The following is a 22,403-nucleotide window of genomic DNA, read 5'->3' on the forward strand; positions in this document are numbered from 1 at the left end:
GGGAAGCCTTGAAAATTGGGCCCATTAGGGCAAGACATCATCGCAACTGAACCCTATAGCCATCCTCATAGGGCCTTTGGGCAAAGTCTCCTCTGCAGGAGCACAGCACCCTACAGTCTTCTGTTCAGTTCTTGCCATGAGTCCTAAAAAAGTTTCCTCTCACAGCCTGAACTCCATAATGACTAACCCTTGAGGTGACAGGCACTCTGTAATCACCTGATTTGACCTCACCACTCTGGGGCTGCCTTATGCCTTAGGACTATGCATAGGTGAGGGAATGACAGAGCATCGATCCTCAGAGTCCTGGCCCCTTCTCTGAGCATAATGCTGGGGAGTGTGTTCTTCCATCCTCAGAATCTTTATGGCTGTGAATAGATGCTGCCTTACTCCTTGAGAGAACTTCTGAACCCCCACTACCATGCTTCCAACACAGCCTGCCGATGCCAGGTTTTAAATGTCCACTTAGCAAACTGGGTTAGGGAAAAACCGAAACCCACTTCTGTTTTGATGTATGAAAGAGAAGAGAATTTGGGAGATTCCGAATGAGTGAATGTTCTGTTACAGTACCTGATGGTTGGTAACTCCAAGCATAGCAGAGGTAGCATCCCATTAATTACACTCAAACCTTAAAGAAAGATGACCAGGTGTACTTCCAAATCCCTCACAAATATTATCTAATTGACTTCCTTCGGGCTAAAAGTCAAACGGCTGTTTCAACATTTCCTTGCCTTGATCATAATGCTGTTAGTCATTAGTTGATATCTCTGTGTCTCCCCACTAGCCAATAAATTCCTCAAGGGTAAGAACCATCTCTATGGATCTACTTACCCTTAAACTTAGTTGTGCCTGACATGGTAAGACTCTTACTATATCCTTGATAATTGACTGGGCTAATGAATGAGTCATGAGTGGACAAAGAATTTCTCTTTTCAGATTATGTTATTGCTACAGGGTATACATTTTGTTTTAACAAAAACTGTATCGAGAGACGGTGTCATATCGAAGGAGGGATTTATGGCAGATATTTTGGCGCAATTGTTCTTTGCAAACATTATGCTTCAGAAGATGTTTCCTTTATACAAAGTTGGTATCTAATATACATATGTGAAAACAACTGAACTGAACTTATGGAACAGTAGAAAAAGCAGATCTGGTCATAGTCCCATTTTTGCCACTGACCTTGAACAAGGAGGTTGACTTCTTAAGTCCCTTGTGGCTCTTTTGTTCTACAGCTTTGTGAATTGATATGTGGAAGTAAACTATGCATTTGTTTCCTAGTAAAATTAGTGAAAAGGCTGATAAAAACACCCAGCCCCCCTCAAAGCAAAGCCTACTTCTCTGATAAGAAAAGAATGTAAGGACTTCTCTCTCTTAGGCTCCATTGGGTATGGATTATTTTGCATTTGTGTCACTAATCTCAGAAAAAGCTATGATTTGAACATTTGTCTCATGATAGATATAAACAGAAACCCATATACTTTCTGGTGTTCAAATGGATGTAATTCTAACACCTTCAGAAAACCTCATAGATTGTTGGAAAAGCTCCATGAGAACAACAGTGAAATTGTAACATAACCTACTGTTGGATTTGGAAGGCTTTATAGCTCCATTGCTAAGAGAATAGAATAATATCTTGGTAAACTGGCATCTCTGAGGATCACTAATTGTTAATTAACCTCTTCATTGTTATCAGTTTACTGAAAATATCACGATAGTATTGCTTTGATCGATCAGAAAAATTCTACCACATATGTCCAATAGGTACCTGCATATAAGTTCCTACCACAAAATCTTATATTGATTCACTTACTGATACTGATGACCGCATAATGACATATATGTATATTTTCTGCAGTTCTGTTGTTACGTTTGAACAGATTCAAGCCCAAAGCCCTGTGCCCTGAAGCAAATTGAATGCTGCTAGTGCAAAGGGAAGAGGACAGGTGTGATGTAATCAGAAGGGCTTAGAGTCTTAATCAGATAAACCAGTGAATGTTTGGGTTATCTCTCACGTTGAAGTAACTTTCAAAGCAAAAATGTGCTTTGCAATAATAAGATTTGGGGTTAGAAAGTCATGTATATTTGGGCTCTTAGTTTTGCATCAGGGAAGAAAATCTCCAGGTTTAAGAACTGTCAGGAAAGAAGGGAAAATAACCCCAGCCCCCAGGAGTAGAATCTGGGACTGTGACAATAAGCCAGGGGTAGAGAAGCCATGGTCAAACATCAGGAAACATATGGGAACCTTGCAAACGTTGTACCTGCTCAGAAACTCAGATCCAATAGGGCTGGTTTGGCATGGGCTTTAGGAATCTGAGTTTTTAACAAGCACTCTACCAAATAGAAAATTCCTGACAAGTGAGGAGTAATTCCCATGTAAAACATCAGTCATTTGTGTAAAGACTTATTTTTCCCAAGAGAATAAACAGATTTTTTTTTTTTTTTATTGTGTTCAATGCCTCAGACTTTAAGGGTATTACGTATGTAGGCATAGTGACGTCAGGATAACTTAAAGAAGTTATACCTTGTTGTCAGCTCAAATAGAATTTTTAATTTTTTTAATGTTTATTTATTTTTGAGAGACAGAGCATAAGCAGGGGAGGGGCAGAGAGAGAGAGGGAGACACAGAATCTTAAGCAGACTCCAGGCTCCGAGCTGTCAGTACAGAGCCCTACGCAGGGTTTGGTCCACGAACTGCGAGATCATGACCCAAGCCCAAGTCGGATGCCTAACCGACTTGGTTAGGCACCCAGGCGACTGAGCCACCCAGGCGCTCCTCAAATAGAATTTTTAAAGCATGCTGGAGAAGTTTGAGCCAAATTTCCCACATCAATTTTTTTCCAGTTTGAATTTTTATTGGAGAAGCAGAGTTTATTTATTCATTTCCCATTTATAATCTAATTACGTCAAGCTGTATTTTAGTCACAAAAGGTGTCAAGATGAATAAAATAGTCCCTGTCCTCACAGAGCTTATAATCTTAGTGGGTGATAGGCATATAGGTAAATAAATGTAATAAAATCTGATTAGTGTTATTATTAGAACCTATTTCATAGTATGGTTGGAACAGAAGAACTGAGTCAACTCTCACAGGATCAGAAAAGGGTCCCAGAAAGGCTCTAAAGGAAGGAAATGCTTGACCTGATTTTTTTTTATCTTGCTTTATTGAGATATAATTGACAAATAACATTATGTGAGTTCAAGTTGTACAATGTGATGATTTGGTACACATATATATTGTGAAATAATTACCATAGTAAGTTTGATCAACACAATCAAGACCTCACATTGTTACCTGCTTGTGTATGTGGGATGAGGGATGGTAAAAATACTCTTGTAGCAATTCTCGTATTGTTAACCATTGTCACCATGTTGCACAATCCCCAGAACTTCCTCATCTTCTACTTGAAGGTTTGTGCACTTTGACCACCATCTTTCCATCCCTAGCCCTTGGCAATCACCAATTTGCTCTTGGTTTCTATGAGTGAATTTGACATTTTTAGATTCATAAGTAAGTGGTATTATACAAGATTTGTCTTTCTCTGACTTATTTCATGTAGCATAATGCTCTCAAGTTCCATCCATGTTGCCACATATGGAAGGATTTCTTTTGTTATGGCTGATAATATTTCAATATGTATATGATCATTCATATGACATATATCCATATGATATGTCATATATATATTGAAATACTATCATATGATACTATGATATCATATATATCATATGATATCATATGACATATCATATGTATGTATATAAATCACACACACACACACACACACACACATCTTCTTTATCCATTCATCTGTCAGTGGATACTTTGGTTGTTTCCATGTCTTGGCTATTTTGAATATGGCTGCAATGAACATGTAGGGGCGGATATCCCTTGGCGGTAGTGGCTTTGTTTCCCAAGAGAATAAACAGATTTCGTTGTACATCCAGAGTGGGTTTCCTGGATCATATGGTAGTTCTATTTTCTTTAAATTAGTTAGTTACTTAGTTAGTTAGTTAGTTAGTTAGTTAGTTAGTTAGTTAGTTAGTTTATGCCATCTCTACACCTAGCGTGGAACTCAAACTCATGACCCTGAGATGAAGAGTTGGATGCTCCACCGACTGAGTCAGCCAAGTGCCCTCGTAGTTCTATTTTCAATATTTGGAGGATCCTCCATACTGTTTGCCATCGTGGGCATACTAATTTATATTCTTACCAGCAGTGCACAAAGGTTCCCTTTTCTGTACATTCTCACCAACACTTGTTATCTCTTGTCTTTTTTATGATAAGAATCCTAACAGGTGTGAGACAATATCTCATTATGATTTTGATTTGCACTTTCCTGATGTTAGTGACGTGGAGCCCCTTCATGTATCTGTACGCCATTGTGTGTCTTTGGGAAAATCTTTGGGAAAATCTTTGGGAAAATGTCTATTTAAGTTCTTTGCCCATTTTTAAATTGGATTATTTGTGGGTTCTGCTATTGAGTGATATGAGTTCTTTAAATATTTTGGATATTGACCCCTTATGGGATATATGATTTGCAAATATTTTCTCTCGTTCTGTAGGTTCACATTTGATTTTGTTAATGATTTCCCTTGCTGTGAGATGCTTCTGAGTTTCATGTAGTTCCACTTGTTTATTTATTTTTTATTGCTTGTGCTTTTGGTGTCACATCCAAAAACTGTTGTCAAGACCAATATTTAGGGGATTTTCCTGTTCGTTCTCTTCTTGGAGTTTTACAGTTTTGTGTACATTTAAGTATGTTGAGTTAATTTTTGTGACTAGTATAAAATAAGAGTTTAATTTCATTCTTCTGCATGCAGCTACCCAGTTTTTCCAGCACCATTTATGGAAGAGACTGTCCTTTACCCATTGTATAGTCTTGCCTTCTATGTTATAAATTAATTGACCACATATGCATGGGTTTATTTTTGGGCTCTTTATTCTCTTGGCCTAGGTGTCTTTTTTTTTTTTATGCCAGTACCATAATATTTTGATTGCTGCAACTTTGCAATACAATTTCAATCCGGAAATATGATGCCTCTAGCTTTATATACTTCCTCAGATTGCTTTGGCTATTTGGAATCTTTTGTGGTTCCATACAAATTTTAGGGTTTTTTTTTTTTTTCTACTTCTGTGAAAATGCCATTGGAATCTTGGTAGAGATTGCATGGACCTACAGATGACTTTAGGTAATATGGACATTTCAATGATATTAATTCTTCTGATCCATAAACATAGGATATCTTTTCATTTGTTTCTGTTTTAATTTTCATCAAAGTTTTATAATTTTCCGTGTACAGCCCACTGTCTCCAGAAATGTGGGTGCTACTGGGTCCTATAGAATATGTAGATCCTTCAAATGCCCCCACTCTTCTTCGTGTTGTGGCCTCTGTGGCCTCTAGAGGAAATGGGGGAAATTCCCTCTGATGCCTAATATACAGACAGGTCTAGTTGGAGAAACCCACGCAGAGCAACTCAAGGTGCTATTCAACCCAATGCTGACACCATCTGGATGGAAACAGGAACAAGCTAAGCAGCCACTGGGCTGAACTCAGAGGGGTTTCACTGGTGATCACTCATGAGTTCTAGCCATCAATCCTTTGCACTGACAGGTGGGCTGTTCTAAAGAGATTAGCCTCGAATTTAGACACTGGGAAGCCAAAGGGCAGATGATCATAACTAAGCCCTTGGTATCAGGATATGGCATCAGGACATCTGGCTCACCTGCAAGAGCCTGAGGTGATCCTCCCTGTTTTCCATGTCCTGGCTCAGAAAGCACTGGTTGGTAGAAAGGAGAAATGGAATGTTAAAGCAGCAGATTAAATTATTAACAGGGAAAACGACCTTGTCCCGGTGTATTAATGTGCTGTCACAGGCTTTAATGCATTTGAATGATCAAACATATGCCCCATATGTCAGACTGGGGACCCCTGCTAAGGCACCCAACGCTATAAAGGTATAGAAGTCTAGGGAGACCGCTATGGCCCCAACTCTCACTGTGGATTCCTATGCTATGCTGCTGAGAACACCAAAAGGTGTTGTCTACTGGAATTTGCCATGGGATGCCCCCTAGGATAAGTGAGTTACTTTGTACCCCTGGGGGAGAGGGATCTACTCGATCTCTACTGGGATCCTGTTGTTCTGCTGAAAGTCAGACCTATGGAAATGCACTATACCTGGAATGGAGCACACCCCATCGAAAGAGGGAAGGACATGGGGGTCCTAGTATGGCATATTCTGCCCCAGTCTATCTCCTCATGCCTGACAGTGCTGCTTCCCCCTGCCTACACGTATGGCATGCACAATCAGGTGAAGTTCCTAAAGCTGCTGGTCTCCCTCTCCTTCAAGGCCATAAGACACGGACACACCCCTGACAATCACGAGGCTGATCCCTCCCTACCCTGGGTATAAGCCCTAGCAACTGACTGTGCAGTACATACAGCAGATTAAGTACGGTTACTGTGGAGCCTTGGAATGGATGGATTGGCTATTGCCAGGATTTGCCCTTAAAATACAGTGACTTGGCAAATGTAGTAACGGCATGTGCTATGTTTGTTTGTTTCTTTCTTTCTTTCTTTTTTGGTGGAGGCTTTGGGTTTTCTCTATATACTAAGATCATGTTATTTGCAAATGGGTGATTTTACATCTTCCTTCCTGATTTGGAAGCTTTTTATTTCTGTTTCTTGCCTGACTGGTGTGGTAGGACTTCCAAGACTACGTTGAATAGAAGTGGAGAGAGTGGACACCCTTGTCACCCTTGTCTTGCTCTGGATCTTACAGCAAAAGCTTTCAGCTTTGACTACTGAATGTGATATTTGCTGCGGGCTTGCCATATATGGCCTTAATTATGTTGAAGTAAATTCCTTTTATACCAAATTTATTGAGAGTCTTGTATTTTAAGTTCTTGTGTATCTAAGTCCTCCAAATCCCTGGGTAAGGGCTGAAATGGGGCCTGAGTAAGAAAACACTGGCATCAGCAGCCATGGTGACCTTGTGTTGTGCTTTTATCCTGTGAATGAACTGGCACTAAATGCCGTCCCTCCAGAATTCTTCCCAAGCCCCATCAGAAAAGATTCCAGGGCTAGATTCTCCCTCCTGGTTCCAAGGGCCCTGGGTGACTCCTTATGCCCGTTCAATAACTAGGACACAGAGGTCATGGGGGACACTCCTGTGGCCCCAGGTGCCCATCCCTGCCTGGCTTGCCCATGCCCTGCTGGAGGGTGATGCCGGGGCAAGAGACAGTGAGGTGGCTGGGGCAGGGGGCAAGGGCCGAGGGCAGCCCAGCGTGGTGATTCCCCTTGCTTGCAAGACCATGGCTCACTGCTCCATCCACCATCCCAGGGATCTGCTGCCCCTGCTGCCTCTGGATGCTGCTGCTGCTGCTTCCCGGCCCCAGCCTGCACCAGCACAGGTGAGTGAGGGATCTGCCCTTTGGGGACTCACGAGGCCTGCAGAACTCCTCCAACTCTTTCCCAGGGTGTCCAATCCTTCCTTCCTTCCATGGGAGCCTGCTTCAGATTCTGTGTCTCCCTCTCTCTGTCCCTCTCCCACTCATTCTCTGTCTCAAAACTAAATAAACATTAAAAAATTTAAAAGTGTGCTTCTTTCTCTGCCTTGCTTTTTTTTTTTTTTTTCCAACGTTTATTTTTATTTTTGGGACAGAGAGAGACAGAGCATGAACGGGGGAGGGGCAGAAAGAGAGAGACACAGAATCGGAAACAGGCTCCAGACTCTGAGCCATCAGCCCAGAGCCTGACGCGGGGCTCGAACTCACGGACCACGAGATCATGACCTGGCTGAAGTCGGACGCTTAACCGACTGCGCCACCCAGGCGCCCCTCTGCCTTGCTTTTTAAAAACAATTGTATCTTCCTTGAAGTTCATTTGATATATATATACACACTGTATGTATTATATATAATATGTGTATATTATGTATATGATCAATATAAATTTACTTCTACGTTTAATATTTGTGTTATTGATATAAATACATTCATATAATAAATATACTTATATATTTACATATTTTAATAAATAAAGGACAGCATATTTATTATATATTTTTATAAAATACATTTAGATGTGTAATAATATGAATAATGATTTATTATAATTTATACCATGTTTAGAATATAAACATATTTATTTACTAAATATGTAAGTAAGACAGGAATGCCTAAACTGAGTTCTCTAGTTTATTTTATTGATTTATTTTGAGAGAGAGGTGGGGGGAGGGCAGAGAGAGAGGGAAAGAGAATCCCAAGCAGTCTGTGAGCTGTCAGCTCAGCCCCCACACAGGTCTCGATCCCCGAATGGCAAGATTGCAACATGAGCTGATATCAAGAGTCAGATGCTCAACTGACTGAGCCACCTAGGCACCCCTAGAACTTTTTTTCACTGCTCATTCTTTTCAACTGCTGTATGGTATTCCAGTATGGAAGTACTGTGAGTTATTTAGCCAGTACCTCACCGATGGAGAGATCTCTCTGGGAGACTATCAGTTCTCTCACCGATGGAGGTGGTTTTCAGTCCTTTGCTATTACAGACAATGCCATAATGAACACTTTTCTATAGCTTTGAGTATGTATGCAATGACACCTTTCTCTCTTCTCCCCGCCCCTGCCTTCCCCTGACCTCTCCTCCTCCTCTCCATCTGGCCAACTCATGGCATCAGGAAGGAGAGACACAAAATGTCACATTTGGTGGTGATGGGACGAAGGCCTGAAGACAGAAAGTGGACACACAATATCCAGGTCAGACTTATAAGAGGAATCAACTTGCGTTAATTTGGGCAAAAACGGGAGGAAGTTAGGAGGACTTTATTGGAAGATCCAGGAGTAGCACACAGAACCCCCAAATCTCAGGATCCAGAAAGCCATCAACCAGGTAGTTAAGTTTCTTTTTGTTTGTTTCTGCTTCTCTCTTGAGTCAGATCCATTTTCCCTTTCTTTTCCTAGCACTGTTTAATCCTGTCTGTGCATGGAGGCCAATGGGATTCCCAACAGGACTCGGTATAGACAGTCTCAGCTCAGACTGGTTGGCTTTTTCTTGGTCCCAGAAGGGTGATGAGGACCAGATTTGCTGGCAACATGATCTGCATAAGATGCAAATATGAATGGTTGTGTCTGTCTTTGTTTTACATTGTTGGACAAGGTACCATCATTATAAGAAGCAGTCTCGAGCCCCTTAGCAAGGCATTGGTACACTTTAAGCTGACCCCCTACTTGACCTTTATTTCCAGTCTTTTCTCCTCAAAAGCTCCAAGTTCTGGCCATGCCAAGCATCAAATCAGTTTCTGTATACACCAAGAGTACATGCTTCGGCCAGGACAGTGTAGGTTGGATTTCAGCCTCAGCTCACCCATCGTTTGGGTAGCTGTACAAGCAGCAACAGGAAATCAGAGTCAGAAGTGATCTGGAGAAATAGAAATGCCTTGATCGTGGCGTGGGTGGTGATGAAGGTTAATGCTGGGTTTCCCTGTATATGGGGATGGTGCTCTAACTATTTTACTCAAATTACAAAGGACATGATGGTGTTGGCAATACAGGATTTGGAAGAAGGCATCCAATGGATAGCACCTGGTCTTCACAGGCACCTTGCCTGTTCCTTTAGACTTCTCTAGTTTGTCTCAATTCCGGATAGGTGGCTAAGCAGGTTATGTCCTCTGCAGGTACCATCGACCATCAGAGTTGGTGCAGCTGATGTTGCTGATGGAGTGGATGTCTCTTATCAGAGGCGGGCCATCACCAAGTCCCGTTGATTCCACTACATATTGCCAGGACCCTGGAATATTGTCTCTCTACTTTTCTCCTGGGATAAAGCAAATAAATGACTGTCTTCTGCCACCAGCACTGGTTCCCCTGATGTGCTCTCCACAGAGCAGGTGGGGTTATCGTGCAAAAATGCAGATCTTGGTCAGGTCACTCCTGCTTCAATGGCTTTCTGGTGCTCTCGCGCTTAAATTCACTGCCCTCCTCCCCTCCCTCTCCTCCCTCGCAAATCCTGTTGGATCTGGACCTTGCTACCCTTCAGCCTTAACTTCCACTTTTGGCCCTGTCTTCCAGTCTTTTTGCCTAGCTCACTAACGCGTGATCCTTATCTGGAACTTAGTGTAGGCATAACTGCTTGTATTAGTTTCCTCTTGTTGTCACAAATCACTAATTCAGTATTTTAAAGCAAGAAAACTTTATTCTCTTATACTTGCAGAGGCCAGAGGTTCAAATTGAGCCTTAACAGCCTAAAATCAAGGTGTCGGCAGGCTGATTCCTTCTGGCGGTTCCAAGAGATAATTCTCTTCCTTGCCTTTCCCAGCTTTTTAGCTTGTGGGGCTTGTGGACCCTTCCTCCACCTTCAGAGCACATCACTCCAATCTCTGCTTCTGTCATCCCATCTCCCTTTTCTCTTCCCTGGTCAAATCTCCCTCCATCTACCTGTTAGAAGAACACTCATGATTACAGATAGGGCCCCCTTGGATAATCCAGAGCAATTTCTCTGTCTCAAGATCCTTAACTTAATCACATGTACAAAGTCCTTTCTGCCAGGTACTAGGTTTGAGGTTCCAGGGATTAGGACTTGGATATCTTTGGGGGCCATTATTTAGCCCACCACCCTGCCTTCCTGAATCCAAGGATGTCGTAAATACATTAGACCCGCCCCTGGTTCCCTTAGGATGCCATACTTCCCAGTTACATGCATGACAATCATCCATGGAGGAAAGGACTGGTTATACACTCACCAGCTCTCTTTCGTACTCTGAGCATGTAGGAACACTACATTTCCCAGAGTCCTTTGTGCTTAAGTTGGGACCATGTGACCGAGTTCAGCCAATGGAATATGGTGGGAATGATGTATGCCACTTCCCAGGTATGGCCATAAACTACCTCACTCCATCCTTCTGCTCTTTCCTCTATGGCTCCATATGGCCTCTGCATGGCTCCCACATGGCTCAAAGTAAAGGATTTTGTGATGGTGGAACTACATGATGGGAGAGACCTGAATTCCTAAATCACCATTTACTGGGTTAAGCCACTGAGATTTTGTGGTTATGCAGTACAGCACATGACCTGCCCTGACGAATAAATTAAGTCTTTTTTGCTTCTTGCCTTTACCAAACTAGGGGCTCTCTTATTTCCTGTTGTATCTGCCACCACCAGCAGAGTGCTTGGCACCATGTGAGCATTCAATAAAGGCTTGTTAAGTGAATGAAAGACAACTGGATTCAGGATGAGGACATGGGGGGAGGGGTAGGCAAAATTAGGGAGAAGTGTCATCGTCACCATGAGAGATGATGAGGGCTGAAGTGAAACAGGAGGAACGGGGATGACAGCAAGGAAGGAGCTGATGTGTGTTCAGGAGGGAGACTTGACAGAACTTGGTGACTGACAGGATACGGAAGTTGAAACAAAGGGAGGCACCAAGGACCTCCCGGTGTACTGGTTTGGACACATGGCTGGCTGTTTGGGTACCAAACTTTCCAATGTACAGGGGTGGTTCTGATTATGGAGGTGAAAGTACAACTTGTATAACTTTATGTGACTGTTGCTTCTTTGCAGACAGTACAAACGTGTGTATAAGTTTGTCCTGGAATACTGTCGGTGAGGCAGTCTTGGTGATAGGGGGATTTTCATTCTACCGTGGTTGGTAGTAATGCCATTTGAACTGTTGGGTAGGTTGAAGCTATCCTCTAAATGTTTGTGTCCTCTCAGGGGTGCCTGGGTGGCTCAGTCGGTTAAGCCTCGGACTTCAGCTCAGGTCATGATCTCACGGTCTGTGAGTTCAAGCAAGTCTGTGAGTTCAAGCCCTGCGTCGGGCTCTGTGCTCACAGCTCAGAGCCTGGAGCCTGCTTCGGATTCTGTGTCTCCCTCTCTCTCTGCCCCTCCTCTGCTCGTGCTCTGTCTCTCTCTGTCTCAAAAATAAAGAAAAATATTTTAAAAAATCTTTTCAAATAAACGTTTGTGTTCTCTAAAAATTCCCATCAGGAAATCCTAAAGACCAATGTGATGATATTAGAAGGAAGGACCTGTGGGAGATGGCTAGGTCATTTGGGCGGTGTCATCATGAATGGAATCACCCTTCTTATAAAAGAGCCCCCACAGAGCTCCATCACCCCTTCCGCCATGTGAGGACACAGTGAAAAGGTGCCAGCTATGAACCAGGAAGAGGCTGTCACCAGAATGTGTCCATGCTTGTGTCTTGATCTTGCCAGCTTCCAGAATTGTGAGAAATAGATTTCTACTATTTACAAACCACCCAGTATATCACATATTATTACAGCAGCCTAAATGGACTAAGACGGTCGATACACATACAAAAAAAAAAAAAAAATAGCTACAGTGATTCACACATTCTGCATGCATGTCCCTTTTCCTTCCTTCCTTCCTTCCTTCCTTCCTTCCTTCCTTCCTTCCTTCCTTCCTTCCTTCCTTCCTTCCTCTTTTTCTTGTTTATTTTCAGAGAGAGAGAGAAAGCGAGAGAGCAAGTGGTCAACAAACAGAGAGAGGGAGAGACAGAATCCCAAGCAGGCTCCCCGCTGTCAGCACAGAGCCTGACACAGGGCTCGAACTCACAAACTGTGAGATCAGACCCCAAGCTGACATCAAAAGTCGGATGCTTAACTGACTGAGCCACCCAGGCACCACACGCATGTCCCTTTGCAATGCAACCTTGCCACTCTTCCATATTCTCCTTGAATATAAACTGCCTTTGTATCTTGTTTTGTGCCAACAGAATGTGGCACAGTGATGACGTGCCTGTGCTGACCCTGGGTCTCAATAAGTCTCATGTGCTTTATTTTAGTGACTAGGAACCCTGCCCAGGCGTCATGTGAAAAAGCCTTGGCTAGCCTAATGGCTTATGAGAAATCTCATGGGACAGAGAAGGCTGTCCCAGACCAACCAGCACCCTGGTGACCTGGCAGTTTAGCAGCAAATGCATGAGTGAGTCCAACCAAGACCAGAGGAACCATCCAGTTGAGGCCAACCTAAGTTGCCAATCTATGGAACTGTTAGTTAAATAAGCAGTTATTATTTTAAGCCACTAAATGTTGGGATGATTTGTTACATGGAAAAAACTCTCTGATACAATCTGTATTTATAGGCATTTGTTGGAGCAGAGAGACGTGGGTCCGGGGAGTTGTGTACTTTGCATCCAGCTGTACCTAATTCCTGGGGATATACCTCATCATTTTAGCCAATGTAGCTAGCTGGAAAATGCATGACCCTAAAACCTATTTTGGTTTCACAGCACAGTTGGAGGGACTTAAATTATTCAGAGAATTGCCTCAAACTACCACTTTTCTTGTGAACAAACCCTACTGTGAGGTTCTTACATTAGTCATCCCAGACTCTGGGATTCGTCTATAGTAAAATGACCAAAAATTAGGCATGATAAGTTTACCATTTTACCCTGGTAAGAAATATTTACACACACACACACACACACACACACACACACACACACACACACACGACTAACATAGTTTGTGTGATTGTTACACAAATAGAGTATACAACCTTTAAAAGAGTTGCTTATAGAATATCTATTTCATCAACCATAATTTTTCTCAACTTTCTATGGACCAGTGGAAACTTAACTATGGAAAACTTCAGTATTGTTCTTGGGACTGACATTTGACAACTACCTGGGATTTTTGTTTAGTTTATTTATTTATTTTGGTGGGGGGTCAGAAAGATAGGGAAAGAGAGAATCCCAAGCAGGCTCCACACTGTCAGCTCAGAGCCCCACGTGGGCCTTGATCTCAGGAATTATGAGATCATACCCTGAGCCGAGATCAGGAGTTGGATACTTAACCGACTGAATCACCCAGGCACCACGAGAACTATTTTTAAAGAGAATCTACCAAAATTCTTCCTGCTGTGGGGTGCCTGGGTGGCTCCGTTGGTTAAACTTGATCTCAGCTCAGGTCTTGATCTCAGGGTTGTGAGTTCAAGACCAGCATTGGACTCCACACTAGGCCTAAAGCCTACTTAAAAAATACTTCTTCTTGCTACATTGCTGAGAATGCTTACATACATGTAAGCTAGGACTGATTGGATGTCAACACTTTAAGAGACGCCTTTGCCTGTGTAGGCGGGGTGAAACATCGCCCTGTAAGTTCCCAAATGCTTGACCTCTCATTTTGCCAGAGTTGCATCTCCTACATAGAGGACTGGCTGCAGAATTGGTGAGGCCCCGTGTTCAGAAATCATTTAAGAGTTTCACGACAATGGCAGAGCAGCAGGCGAAGCACGGGACCCTCCTGAACATGGGTTGCTGTAAGGCTGTCCAGACTGCATGCCCAGGAAGCTTGCCCTGCCTCTATATTCTATCTTGTCCTGGAGATCTGAGATCCTGGAGAGCAAGGATGTTGTCTCAGCCTTCTGTCTCCCCAGGACTCAGCCCAGTGCCTGCCACCTGCTAGGCTCCTTCAGGTTTCCTGTCGTAAGAATGACTGTTTACTAAGCACTGCCAAAGTTCCATTTCACTGTGCTAAGCACTCTATGCAAGATATGGAGTGTTTGTAAGATTCCTGGGGAAAGCACCATTCTTTTTTTAAAGTATTTATTTATTTATTTATTTATTTATTTATTTATTCATTTATTTATTTATTCATCTATTTATTTATTGAGAGAGACAGAGAGAGCAAGCAACGCATGGGGGAGGGGCAGAGGGAGAGAATGAATTCCAAGCAGGCTCCTTGGTGTCAGCGTGGAGCCCAACATGGGGCTTGAACTCACCAACCATGAGATCATGATCTGAGCTAAAATCAAGAGTCAGAGAGGCTTAACCGAAAGAGTCACCCAGGTGTCTCGGGAAAGACCCATTCATATCCACATCTTATAGGTGGGGAAACTGAGGCTTAGAGAGGTTAAGCGACTCATTTGAGGTCATAAACCTCATACAGAAAGAACTAGGATTTAAACATGGGGCGGTTCTCAATTGTTTGCAATGTCTGCTCATCACCTGTGTTTGGTTGTGGCAACTGGGAGGTGCTACTGGCATCTAGTGGGTAGAGTCCAGAGATGCCGCTGAACCTTCTACGATGCACAGGACAGCCCCCCACATCAGCTCCCCCCATCACAGAATGATGATCCACTCCAAAATGTCAATAGCATTGGGGCACCTGGGTGGCTCAGCCAGTTAAGCTACTGACTTTGGCTCAGGTCATGTTCTCACGGTCCGCGAGTTTGAGCCACTCATCTGGGTCAGGGCTGACAGCTCAGAGGCTGGAGTCTGCTTCAGATTCCGTGTCTTCCTCTCTCTCTCTCTCTCTCTGTCCCTGCTCTGCTCACACTCTGTCTCACACTCAAAAATAAATACATAAACATTAAAAAAAAAAAAAAATGTCGATACCATTGAAACTGAGAAACCCTGTCCTCATACCAAAACCCACGTTTCCTAACACAAGACACTTCATCTTATTTTCTGCATTTTTACTTTATTAATAAATACTATAATGTATTTATTCTTCTTCTTAAATGGACTTTAAATTGATGTGCACCTTAAGTGTTTTTCTCCTGAAGCCAAGTGTTTGATGTGTCATTAATTTTTTCTGACACATATTAACATAAATATAAAATTATTTACAAAACATGTTTGGGTACCACCAAAAATCACCTCACCTACTACTTGTAGTCTGGGGGAGCCAAAATTGAGACCCACTTCACTTGTCTTGTAGTTTCCTTTCTCTTTTCAGAACAAGAGAATAAAATGTATCAAACCAGCGTGTTGCCCCAGCACGGCAAGGTGCTGGCCACATTTTGGCTTCTGTTGGAGAAAGTCATCCAGGGGACATGACCTTCAGTTGACCCCTGGGCTGGCAGTGGGCAATCGGAGGCTCATCACCCCCTCCCCTGTCCTTGCAATGTATATTCCAAACACTGTTCTGGCACGAGGAGTCTGCTTCAAGGATGCAGCCCTGAGAGAGCAAAGTGCTGCTGAGACCATCTGGACGATATACTACTGACCCCTATTGCGGGTTGTGTGTAATATAAACTTGTAAGATTCTGGCAGGCAGGTGGAGAGATCCACTTGCCTTGCAGGGCCCAGGGCAGGCCTTGTAAGTTCCCTTGCTTATCACCCCCACCATGCACCCATCTGGAGACGTCTGCCTCCTCCTTTGGTCTCTCCTTGCCCTCTGCATTTGGGAGTCCAGTTTTGATCTCCCGCAGCCCCCAGGCAGCTCTTAAGGTTTCCAACCAACAGCTTGTGTGCCATCTCTTTTCTTTTTTCGCAAGGCTAACAGTTGCTAAGAAACCTTTTTGAAACCCTAACAGTCACCCGATGAGGACTATTAAGAATCAATGTTTTCCGGTGAGGACCACGACACAGAGAGTCTACTTTGTGGAGTTGCATATAGACTGACGTGGGCTCCGAGTCCTGGTGAGTAAACCTCCTTTGTAACATCGCTCCTTCCCCTTAATACCTGGGGAGTATGGTTGCAGGTTCCTGGCAAATTGTGCTGCAGACTAACATAATGAAGCCTAGAGCCAACGAGATTCTTCCTTAGATACTAAAAGTGCCTGTGTTGTAAATAATAATGTCATCATCTATTTCATAGAAAGCACTTTCCTGAAGAGCTGCATGTTAATTTCAGCACATTTGCAGGAATTCATTTGGGTAGTGGTGGGGGTGGTCTTTGATGATGATTTTTCATCTTCTATGAACTTGACAGGTGTCTCAATTAGGAAGTGAATAACCACCACCATCCCTTCACACACACACACACACACACACACACACACACAGACACACACACACCGCACCCCTCCCCACCGGGAACCCTTACGGAAATGCTTTCTCAACCACATGTTCTAAATGGGGACATGTTGTCAATAATCACACTTCTATTAGGAGGCAGTGACTCTATTTACTGAGTTGACATACCCAGAGGAAAGTGGCTCTCTTCCTTTAGAGAGGAAAATGAACCTGATTCTCCCCCTTCTTGTACATATTTTTCAAAGGCTTGGGAAACGGGTGTGGGCAATGTTCCAGGCGGGAACAGCAAGGGAATTGGGTTTGGTTGACGTTCACAGGGATAGCAGGTTTAAAGTTTGGGATCTGGCAAATAAGCCACAAAGGGTCCTTCTATCAGGTTGGCTTCTTTCCCAAGCAGGCCCCCTGCACTCTCCTTGTGACAATCAGGGGGCAGTCTCTGTTAAGTAAAGCCTGGAATAGCAGCCAGAGTGAATCTCCCCTGAGGACTGGACTCAAATATTCTGGTGACAGGCAATAGTTTACAGAGATCGGACACAGATTCTAAAATGGACTTTTCTGTCTAGATTTTTGTCTCTTTTCACGAAGGTGTTTTTTTCTGTTTGTTTGTTTTGTTCTGTCTCTCTTGTTTAAAATCGAATTTAAATGTGTCTGAACAACCCCAACTCTGGCGGGAAGGTGTCTGTGACCTATCCTCCTACCAGGCCCTTGTCCTAGGCTCCCAGCCCTGATGCTTGCTGGGAGGTGCCAGCTGCTCGGTGGGGTGCAGTGGGGGTGGGCAGGCAGGAAAGCAGAGGTTAGGAGTCTGGCATTCTGCACCCAGCCCTGGCTTTCCCACTTGCTGACCATGTAACCTTGGGACAAAGACCTTAACCTCTCTGAGCCTCAGCCTCTTGGACCTAGGCAGGCCTGCTGGAAGGGTCCTTTCCAATTCTGATTTAGTGCCTAGAAATATCCCGATCCCTCTGTGTGGTCCTGACAGCAGAAACTCCATTGTTTGTCCCTGTTGTATGCATTTCTTTCCTCCCTTCGTTTCACACCAAAGGTCTTGCATAAGAGTTTAGTAAGTTCTTCAAAACAGCCTGTAAATAGTTTTTGGGTGTTTCTCATGCTTCTTGCTGCTGTAGGTGCTGGGAGATGCTGCAGGAGTGAAGGCCCCTTTCTGCCCTGGAGTTTACCGTTCAATGTGCGGAGATAGGCAAAAACCAAATACATAATGTAATGTCAGATGGACAGGGAGTCTGGAGGCCTATTTTAGGCAGGCACTATCTGCAGCGGTTACAACACAGACCCTGGACTCACATTTCTTGGGTCAAAAGCCAACCGTGTAGCATCCCTTGCTGCGGTACTGTGGGCATCTGGTTTCATCGCTTTGGGCCTCAGTCCCTCCCTCTGTTGTGTGGGCCTCGTAGTATCACCTAGAGATAGAGTTACAGGAGATCAGTCACTCCAGTGGTTTAGCAACTATTCCCAGATTGTCTGCGAGATGCTACATATGCTTTGAGCATCTGTGAAGAGATGACTTTAGAAAAGACAAGCTTAGTGGGTATATTGTAGGCATCAGATGTCAGCCGTCATTAGTTCTCACACCCCAATGCTTGTGTTTGTAGAGGCTCACACAGTGGTGGTGGGTGTGGGTCGACCCACATGCCACACTGCCATCTTTTGGGAACCTCGTTCCGATGGCTCTGATGCATTTAGACTAAACAATCTCACACCTTGTCCAGGTGGGTTTGGGACATAATACAGCCCGCGATTCAGTGAGTCTCAGAGGGCTGGCATACTCCTGGATATGCTGGGTCAGTGTCGGCTTGGTTCATTTTTTGCTGGAACAGGGTCATTCTATGCTAGTCTTTCAGAAGACAGGAGGTGACATTCTTCCAAGAGAAGGCACAGTGAGCCAAACTCCCTGTCATTTTGAGAAAACTTGCAAAGGAGTTCAGTAACCACCTCCCCACCATGCTTTTTCGGTTAAAGAGAACCCACTATGCCATTTTATTGGTGGCCCAACTTTTGGGTGCTTTGAAAATGCCCGGAGAAGCCCCTGACTGAAGCCCAGTGGAGGGGAGGGTGGAGGAGACATCATTTCCCTGCAAACCGCCCAGGTGACTGCAAGGTGTATACTTAGTTAATGCAATGAAAAAAAACAAAAAACAAAAAACAACACAGGGGCATGTGGAGATCTAAATTCAGTGTAGCAGCTTTGGTGCAAATCCTGTTTTGGGGGCTATTGGAGTCAAACTCAAGCAGAGGAAAGAAGTGGGATAAATGAGAGAGGGCCAACTGATTCCAGCTGGAATCACCTGAGTGGAGAGGGCAGATTTGGAAATGCTGAAGGGCAAGGACCAGAGGCTGGAAGCCCAGGAAGCAAGGCCGGACTGCACCACATCCGGTGAGGATGTCTGGGGGGCTCCGTGAGCAAGGGGCCAGCCGACTCCAGAGACCCACGCGCGAGCTCCAGATGCGGGAGGGTGGCTGAGGCTAGGTGTCCAGGCCTTGCGCTGCACTGGATCTGGGCGTGCGGAGTGCCCTCCTGTAGAACGCAGGGAAGGCCCCCGCGAGGTCTTAGAAGGACACAAGTGGCAGGTCCTGGGGCCTGGGAGAGTCCCAAGGAAAGACCTTCAGGAACTTGGGATGTGCCCCTGCCTGGGCCTGGTCTGCTGCCTCTTCCTACCCCCTGGGCTTCTTTGACTTCAGTTCCTCCCACGGCCCTCTCCCGGGGGTCCTTACCCTGGGGCCAGTGGCTTGCCACCGCGCCTTCCCAGCTCAGTCTTGGTCCTAGGCAAGTCCCAGGGAGTAGAACCACCCCGGACGCGCGCCTGGCTAGAGGGCTCAGTCGGGGAAGGGAAGGGCGAGACGGCCCGGGCACCATGGAGGGGCGATCCTGATCAGACTGTGTCTCAGTTTGCCTTGGAGTGGAAGCCACTTAGTCTGTCCCTACCTAGCCCCTGTGAATCCCCCCTTCCCTGGAGGGCAGATTCGAACCGCAGCTCCTGCGCACTCACGCCTGAAAAAGCCAGGGGCTGAGCCGCCTCTTCGCCCGGAACAGGTCTGAGCCGCGCCTCCCTCCCAGAGAGGGCGGGAGAGGTCCCGCAGCCATCCTCCACCTGCTGGAAAACCCGAGCGGTGCCTTCAGCCCCAGAGGCTGCCGACGCTCCCCTCTCCCCGCCCGCTAGCCTAGCTCAGCTCTGCACCCCCGCCCCTCAACTCGCTCCCGCCAGCCCTGCCGACTCACCTCTTCCCCGCCCCCGCCTCTCGGGAGCTCGCGACCTTTCCACCCCTCGTTCCCCCCTCCCCCCTCCGCCATTCCTCCTGGCCTCTCTTCATACCAAAAGCGTTGCTTGGCCCTCTCCTGGGGACTTAGCAAGCTGGAGAGCTGAGAGGGATCCTGAGAGCGGGCGCAGGGCGGCTAGTCCGGAGCCGCCGGCCTAGGCGAGGCACACTCTCCGCTGCTCTCCGGCCTCCGCCTCTCCCTGTAGGGGGCCGGACGTGCACCCAGCGCTTGCCCCCACTCGTCCTCCCCCAGCCCGGCCAGGCGCGCTCCTCCCCGCCTGGCCCCTCCCCTTAGGCGCGCTGCGCGCGGCGCCCGGGAGGCGAACGCGGGCTGAGCCCAGCGCCGGGGCCGCCCACCAGCGAGAGCTCCGCGCCTCTCCCTGCCAGTGCGGCTGGAGGCGGCTCGCAGCCCCCGGCAACAGCCTCGGCAGCTTCCGCCGCGCCTGGAGAGGCAGGCGGCCGGCGGAGCCCAGGCTGGGAGACATGATTCGTAGCGTCCTCCGGCTGCTCCTCAGCAGCTTCCACACCGAGCTGTGCGCCCGCGTGTGCTGGGCGCAGGAGCGAGCGGGGCACGGGCAGCTGGTTCAGCTGGGCTCCGTGGTAGTGCTGGCGCGGGGAGGGGGGCGTGCAGCCGCTCTGGGGGCCGCCTCGGAAGAGGCCAGCGAGGGCGCGGGGGTCTGGGACGCGTCCCCTACCCGAGCGCCCACGCCGAACTTCTGCCGCGGCTACTTCGGTATCAGGGACCAGTGGGACCAGCCATTCAATTGTTCCTCGGGCGACTTCATCTTCTGCTGAGGGACTTGTGACTTGCGGTTCTGCTGCACATTTTAAGAAGCGGCGACTGAACCAGAGCACCTGCACCAACTCGGACATTCCGCTGTGGCTCAACACCCGCAAGCCCCCCGGGCGCAAGGACGGCCCCCTGCACCACCCCCACGAAGGACAAGACCAACCGGATCCTTTACATCATGTGCGGGGTGCTGGCCGTCACGCTTGTAGGCATCCTCACCAAGCTGGGGCTGGAGAAAGCGCACCGGCGGCAAAGGAAGCCAAGTCCAGGTAGGCTGCCTCCCCTCCACCCAACTCCGTCGCCTCCCCTCCAGGCGCCGCTCTCCCTCCTCTTCCCTCTCCACCTTTCCTTGGGCAATGGCGCTCCCCCCCCCCCCCCAACCCCCATGTCCGCTGGCGGAGATCGCCTGGGCAGCCAATTTCGGCTCCAGGCGCGGAGAAGGGGCGCTGGGCTCCGCACAGGTGTGGACTTGAGCGCGTGTGTGTATGTAGGGGGTGGTCTGTGCACCACCCCTCACCGTCTCGCTGCCCTTTCCCACCTAGGATTCAAGCGGATCTGAGACACACACAGGCCGGGAGCTCAGGGCCCCGGAGTCTTGGGTTTTGGCGAAGGGTCTACCTCTCGGATTCCAGATGCCAGCTTCTAGGTAAACAGGGCAGGCGGCCCGAAAAGGAAGGGCGGCACGTGTGAGGGAGGGAAGCAGTGTGTGCCGCCTGCAACTCGTAAGGGTCGCGAAAAAGAAGCGAGGGAGGTGGAGAGAGAGAGGGGAGGGCGAGAACAAAAGCCTTGCCTGGAGCGGCCTCTTCTCTCTCTCCCTGAGCTGTTAGGTTCCTGAAATTGGGACCTTGGTTGCCTCCCAGCCACCAGGACCCCTGCCCGCTTTCCGCTGTCGCCATTTCTCCCTGCTGGGGGCCAGGGCCTCCGCCCCGAGCTGCGCCCCTTGCAGGGGTTGGCGAGGACTCCAAGGGCGGGAGCCTCCCTCCTGCCCCACTGATTCCTCAACTTTCCGTCAACTTTCATTATGCAAGTCCTAGTGATGGCGAGTTGCAGCAGATGGGAGAAGGCATTTGGGGATTAATGGAGCGATTTTCTTTTTGCCTTTTAAAAAGTGCCTAAATTGATTCGCACAACCCAGTAACTTTGGAGGCAGAGAGGGCAGCCACCGGGAAGCGGCCCCCAGACGCGATGCAGGCCAGGGTTGGCAGGAGGTCTGGGCGGGCGGGGTTGGAGAGCGACTGGCGGTCTTGGAACAGCTGGATGGCTGGGCCCTAGCTAGCTGGATCTTGCCGAGTGTGGGCAGCTGGGTCGCCACGTGTCCCCCCCCGCCCCCTAAACACAGACACACACCCTCCCCACACCTCTGGTGGGGCCCATGTGTGCTCGTGTGGATGCAGGAACTCGGTGCGCCTGCCCTAAAAACCTGAACAAAGCGACCCACCCAAAATAGGGGAAGGAACATGACCACCTCACTAGTAATTATTTTCTGTTTATACGCAAAGTATCCGATGATTTTTTCCCCCCAGAGGGTAGGGATTTGGGGCAAGAGGTGAGGAAATTCCTCTTGGTTTGGGTCAGCAGGGAGGTGTGGGTGGATGTTGGGGTCTTGAAGCACAAAAGTTAGCTTGG

The 22,403-nt window shown here is 46.8% G+C and overlaps 2 protein-coding genes across 2 annotated transcripts in view; one reads left to right on the forward strand and one right to left on the reverse strand.

Moving 5' to 3' along the window:
• LOC147571030 (transport and Golgi organization protein 1 homolog) overlaps positions 1 to 22,403 on the reverse strand; it is a 494,441-nt gene that overhangs the window by 332,529 nt on the left and 139,509 nt on the right. The window lies entirely within an intron of this gene.
• LOC147571039 (uncharacterized) lies at positions 3,365 to 22,309 on the forward strand. Its single transcript, XM_086696693.1, is given in 6 exon segments — positions 3,365 to 3,406; positions 7,180 to 7,410; positions 14,146 to 14,183; positions 20,194 to 20,812; positions 20,814 to 20,915; positions 20,917 to 22,309. Coding segments are annotated over 6 exon segments (1,452 nt in total). The 3' UTR covers positions 21,337 to 22,309.

This window comes from Puma concolor, unplaced genomic scaffold (assembly GCF_028749965.1).
Source record: "Puma concolor isolate L17-30 unplaced genomic scaffold, mPumCon1.1.hap2 unalloc_scaffold_7, whole genome shotgun sequence".
Classification (NCBI taxonomy): domain Eukaryota; kingdom Metazoa; phylum Chordata; class Mammalia; order Carnivora; family Felidae; genus Puma; species Puma concolor.